The sequence below is a fragment of the Triticum aestivum genome, chromosome 4A (genome assembly GCF_018294505.1).
Source record: "Triticum aestivum cultivar Chinese Spring chromosome 4A, IWGSC CS RefSeq v2.1, whole genome shotgun sequence".
Classification (NCBI taxonomy): domain Eukaryota; kingdom Viridiplantae; phylum Streptophyta; class Magnoliopsida; order Poales; family Poaceae; genus Triticum; species Triticum aestivum.
The window spans coordinates 707,867,179-707,873,178 of record NC_057803.1 but is presented as its reverse complement, the minus strand read 5'-3'; the positions used below and the strand labels follow the sequence as shown (position 1 = coordinate 707,873,178).

At 51.0% G+C, this 6,000-nt stretch overlaps 1 protein-coding gene across 1 annotated transcript; it reads left to right on the top strand.

Moving 5' to 3' along the window:
- Window positions 1–3,358: 3,358 nt before the first annotated feature.
- On the top strand, window positions 3,359–4,444 carry LOC100037613 (dehydration-responsive element-binding protein 1C). Its single transcript, XM_044505352.1, has one exon. The coding sequence runs from the start codon at window positions 3,502–3,504 to the stop codon at window positions 4,186–4,188; it is 687 nt and encodes a 228-aa protein (XP_044361287.1). The 5' UTR covers window positions 3,359–3,501; the 3' UTR covers window positions 4,189–4,444.
- The last annotated feature ends 1,556 nt before the right edge of the window (window positions 4,445–6,000 follow it).

The following is a 6,000-nucleotide window of genomic DNA, read 5'->3' as shown; positions in this document are numbered from 1 at the left end:
AGGTGTATGTCGAAGAGGTGGCACCAATGGTAGTAATTGTGGGCTGCAAGGTCTAGGGTAATTGGGATAAGAGGGGTAACATCTGAGATTGTATCAGCGAAAGAAATTGTAGGGGCTAGGGTTAGAGAGGTAGAGGTAGCTGTTTGGGTGGGGGGTGGAGCAGCGGCCATGGCGGCGCGCCACTCGAAGTAGCCGCGCGGCGGCGGCGGCGGCGGCGGCCGAGGTGGGACGGCCATGCCCTAGGACCGAATATCTGATACCATGTAAGATTGTGTAAACTTGTATATTGCTTAATTGATACAGCCGGATTACAATGTTTATATAGTGCATAGGATAAGCGACCTAGGCTAAACTAACTTGGAGTACAAGTCTAATACGAGTCCTACTCGTATACTCTAACAGTTACGTAATGCATCATTCCGTAACTAACTCATTAGCTACATTGCTTGCAAGGCTTATAGTGATGTGCATTACCGAGAGGGCCCAGAGATACCTCTCCGACAATCGGAGTGACAAAACCTAATCTCGAAATACGCCAACCCAACATGTACCTTTGGAGACACCTGTAGTACTCCTTTATAATCACCCAGTTACGTTGTGACGTTTGGTAGCACCCAAAGTGTTCCTCCGGTAAACGGGAGTTGCATAATCTCATAGTTACAGCAACATGTATAAGTCATGAAGAAAGCAATAGCAACATACTAAATGATCAAGTGCTAGGCTAACGGAATGGGTCATGTCAATCACATCATTCTCCTAATGATGTGATCCCGTTAATCAAATGACAACTCTTTTGTCCATGGCTAGGAAACTTAACCATCTTTGATTCAACGAGCTAGTCAAGTAGAGGCATACTAGTGACACTATGTTTGTCTATGTATTCACACATGTATTATGTTTCCGGTTAATACAATTCTAGCATGAATAATAAACATCTATCATGATATAAGGAAATAAATAATAACTTTATTATTGCCTCTAGGGCATATTTCCTTCACATCGTGCCCATGATCTGTGTGTACGCCGTCGAGTGGCATTTGCCACAACGTGTGGCCACGCAGTTTGGGATTTATCAGCATACCCCACCGGGCCAGCCCACCGACACCGGCGGCCACGCGCTCCACCTGTGAGCTCTTTGTTCTCCATGAGATTATCATGTTTCTTGTTGCTTATGATGATCTCATTGCGCTTATGATGATTCTTGTTGCTTATGCCTTGCAGCATGAGCCGGCAGAAGAATCAGTCGATCACAGACTGGGGAGAGGAGCATAAGATTCATGTGACGGAGTGGAACCGACGGAGGTGGCGTAAAGACGTGGAGAGGAGAGTGACTAACTGGGATGATTACATGGGCCGACACATGAGGTGGTACGATGATGGCCAGAAGCACCGTCTTCGTCTCAGGCCTCGATGGACGGCGGAAGACATCGCGGAGCTGGAGTGGGCTGACCCCGATGAACAGGCATACCAGACCGGCATCAGAGACATGCACAGTGGATTTAGGGAGTTTGCACCCCTCATCAACAGTGGTACGTTTGAACCGACGGTCGTATTTAAAATATTTTATTCGTCAACATGACTGACTTATGCCGTTGCAGTCCGGTGAGCTGAACTGATGCATCTTTGAAGCCTCAGATGCACTAGGTCATCTTCCCGGGAGCGTACAATCTGAGACCAGAGTCAGGGGGACAATGAAGATACAATTCCAGCCTCCTCAGAACAGATGCATCTTGTTCACATGCAGTCAGTCGATCTGATACTTATTATAACCTTGCTTCATTGTGAGTGCAGAAGTTCGTGCAACGTTGTCGCAAGCTGGTAGGGCTGCTTGGGTGTGCTGGAGCTGGGTCAGTTGAAGCTCATCAGCCTGTAGCCACACAGGGTATCATCGGCTCATCGAGCCATGCTCCCTCGTCGTCTAGGTTGGTTGGGGAGGAGGAGGAGGAGGAGGAGGAGGAGGCCACATATGAAGAAGGGGAGGAGGAGGATGAGAGCAACGGGGAGGAGGAGTACGATGAAGATTATGGACCTCCAGCAACTCAAACGTCTCAAGCATCTCAGCTGCCGAAGAAGAGGAATCCGAAGACGAAGGATTTGCTGAGTCCGGAACCTTTCCAGAGACCGGTTCCTCGACGGCCCAAGAAGAAGACCGAAGAGAATCGTTCAAAGAGTAACGAGGACCGTACCTCCAAGAGGGGAAGGAGCAACTGATTATGTTCTTCAATAGTTGGCTCTTTTAGTTTGGTTGAACTTCGTTTGATTGAACTTTTCTAGTGGTTATGAAGCTACGTGGAACTATGTGTTTGCTATTTGTGGATCTATGTGTTTGCTATTTGTGAAACTATGTGGAACTCTGTTTACTAATTAGTTGAAGTTCGTTTGAAATGTTCTATGCACTTCAAATTTGTTAATGTGTATGTGATGCCCAAGTTTAATTGTTTGAGATCTGTGATATTGTTGTCATATTTGTGAAACTTGCTATAATATTATTGTCATATTGAATTTGAAAAGAAGCAAGCAATTGAACTTAAATTCATAAAACACAGGACCCTACCGTCAAGGACCCTGGCGGTAGGGTCAGAGAGCCTACCGCCAGGGCACTTCAATTCTTCGTTACAGAATCATTACACTGAAAAAACAAGACCCTACCGCCATGGGCTCTGGAGGTAGGGTCGCACAGCCTACCGCCAGGGCCCTTCAATTCTTCGTTACAGAAACATTACACTGAAGCAGGACCCTACCGCCATGGGCTCTGGCGGTAGGGTCGCACTGCCTACCGCCAGAGCTCCTGGCGGTAGGTGCTTAACCACGTTCAGCACAGTCAAACGGCCGCCGTCCCCCTCCGTCGCACCCCTACCGCCATGGGCCGTGGCGGTAGGCTATCTAACCCTACCGTCATAGGCCCTGGCGGTAGCAAAAGGGTCAAATCTCGAAAAAAAATTCAAATAGGTGTCAGATCCTGAAATACTATCAAAAAGAGTCAAAACACGAAATTCGGCCGCCCATTCCCCCCAAAAAAAAAGATTTGCAGCCGCCCACAAGACCGGAAAAGGCATCCCCTGTCGCCATCTCCACGTCGCCCTCCCCCCTTCCCGCCTCCTTCCCTTCCGGAAATAGAAGATATCCAGATGTTTTGCTGGCTTTCCCCGAGCGATGCATCCCGGGCGAAGGAAACTCTGACGCCAACACGCTTTCCCCATCCATCCACCCGTCTCGCGGCCTCTGCTCCCCGCGCCATGGACACCCTTCCAGCTCACACCTCACTCCCCCATCTCCCGCCACGCGCCGCCCCTACCTCCCAATTCAAACCCGCCTTGCTCTCCCTCCCCCCGCCGCCGAATCCTATATATACATCCCCGTCTCCTCACTCCCATCTCAAGGCTCACCCACACAAACACCCAACCAACATCACCTCACCTCACCTCACTCACCACCATTGCCGCACTTCAGAGCAACTCGACCCATCGACACCGGCCAGACACCACCTCGTGCACGACCACCATGGACCAGTACAACTACGGCGGCGGCGTGGCCTACTACGGCAGCACCACCGGCGGCGTAGGCGACAACGGCCAGGGCGGCGGGTACGCGACGGTGACGTCGGCGCCGCCGAAGCGGCCGGCGGGGCGGACCAAGTTCCGGGAGACGCGCCACCCGGTGTACCGGGGCGTGCGCCGGCGCGGCGCGGCCGGGCGGTGGGTGTGCGAGGTGCGCGAGCCCAACAAGAAGTCCCGCATCTGGCTCGGCACCTTCGCCAGCCCCGAGGCCGCGGCCCGCGCCCACGACGTCGCCGCGCTCGCGCTCCGGGGCCGCGCCGCCTGCCTCAACTTCGCCGACTCGGCCACGCTGCTCGCCGTCGACCCCGCCACGCTCCGCACCCCCGACGACATCCGCGCCGCCGCCATCGCGCTCGCCGAGACCGCGTGCCCCGCCGCGCCCGCGTCCTCGTCGTCCGTGGCCGCCGCCGTGGCGTCCGCGCCGGCGCCCCCGATGACGATGATGCAGTTTGACGACTACGCGATGCAGTACGGCGGCATTGGGGACTTGGACCAGCATTCCTACTACTACGACGGGTTGAGCGCCGCCGGTGGCGACTGGCCGAGCGGCTCGCACATGGACGGAGCCGACGACGACTGCAACGGCAGCGGTGGCTACGGCGCCGGCGAGGTCGCGCTCTGGAGCTACTGATCGAGCTGCTCGATTGAGCCATTCTCCAGCCCGGTCAGCTTTCTCCGATGGGGCTGCCGTACAACATCACTCAGCGTAGGATAAAGAAGAAGCAGAGAGGGAACGGGAGCTTCAGTTCTGAAGTAGTACTAGTACTAGTTCTGTGTTCGTAAAGCAGAGAGGGCACGGGAATGCAAGTTGCATCAGCCTGTTTCCCTCCTTAATTTTTTTTTTCATTTTTTGATGTTTTTTTGTTGGCAAGAAAATTTTTGTAACATGTGCTGGAGTAGTAGAGTAATAAGAGACCAACTCTGCTTTACTAATATATATCTGAAGTGAAATTTTGCCGAGGCTTCACTTTGTTGCACCTGAACTTTGGCCACTGCTAAGCTAAGCTGAGTAGTAGTAGTAGTAGTAGTATAACAAGTGTTATTTGTTGTTGCGGAGAAGTGTGTTGTCGGTTCAAACTATCAGCTTCCCCGCAATAAAAAGAAAAAGAGTTCAAATTATCAGCCCTGCACACTTCAAACTGAAAGAAGAATAAAGTGCAGAAAATATCACGAGAAGTAATTTCATCCAAATAGTTTAGGAATGAAGCAGAATGCAAATTCCGTCCCCCTTTTTTTTGGGTCTGCAGTCTAAAAACTTTCGATGAAATTGTGCAAGATTTATGTTCTACTACTAGAAGATCATTGCACTCTGAACTCGGACACCGCAAACATGACGTCACTGTTGCATTGCACCCAAGCCGTGGAGTGGAGTGTGGAGGCGGAGTGTCTGCTGTGACTGCTTAATTCAACGGGCGGTGCACGTGCACGTGCAACGTACGACTCCACGGACTCGAGCTTAATTCCTGAGGCGTTTGAGAATAGTACTAGTAGTAGGAGGAGGAGTAGTTATCTGGCAAGTGTCGATTAGTTACTGGCACCGGCCACGGTCGGTCGATGATGGATCGGGCAGCACGAAGACGCGTTAAGTTTGCGCGGGCGGCCCAGCGGTGCACGAACTGTCACGTGACGTATGCACTCCTCGCGGGGCCGGATAGATTCGGTCGGTGAATGAATCTTGGGCACGTCGCATGTGCCGAGACGTCTCGGGCACTCCCGTCTCGCTCGCCTTGTTTATTCAGAGAAGAGTCACCGTCAGTCCGGAGAGAAAGAGACAAGTGAAGTCACGGTCACAGGCATATAAACACACAGTAGTACGCTTTTCGGACGGCGATGAAAAGAAAGTCCGGGGAGCAATGCATTTTCCTTCGTAGGGGACACGTGTCTACTCACACCATCCATGGATACAGACTATTTCTTAGAGTGAGGTCAAGCTACGAAACAAAATGGAAAATCATGGGATTGACACGTTCATTTTTTAGGGTGGATTTCCTTACCCTTTCGGTTTCACGTTATAGTGTTTAGCAGATTTTAGCAGATTTTTCACATGTTTACTTTTTGTCTTCGGAAGTTAACTTGAGCGAACTTTTATTATTGGCAACTTTAGTTGCCATGAGGATGACAGGTTTAGTTGACAAGCACCGTAGTTCACCGACAAAAAAGAAACTGAGTACAAAATTGCCGTGCTTATCAACTAAATTGGCCATTCCCCGCGTATGTAAATTCCTATAGACAACATTCGATTTGCCATCGCAAAATCCCGAGTGTACCGGACTTGTCGACGTCCATCTCTACTCTTAATGGAGCAGTTGGTAGTCTCGCTTCCAGGTTTTTTTTCGTCCCACCACTTTCGTCCGGTTTTTTTTCGTAGGTTAACCGTCGTAGATCTTTTTCGATACTGGTTTCTTATTCACCGGTTTATTTACCCCTCAGTTCTTTCCTTGCA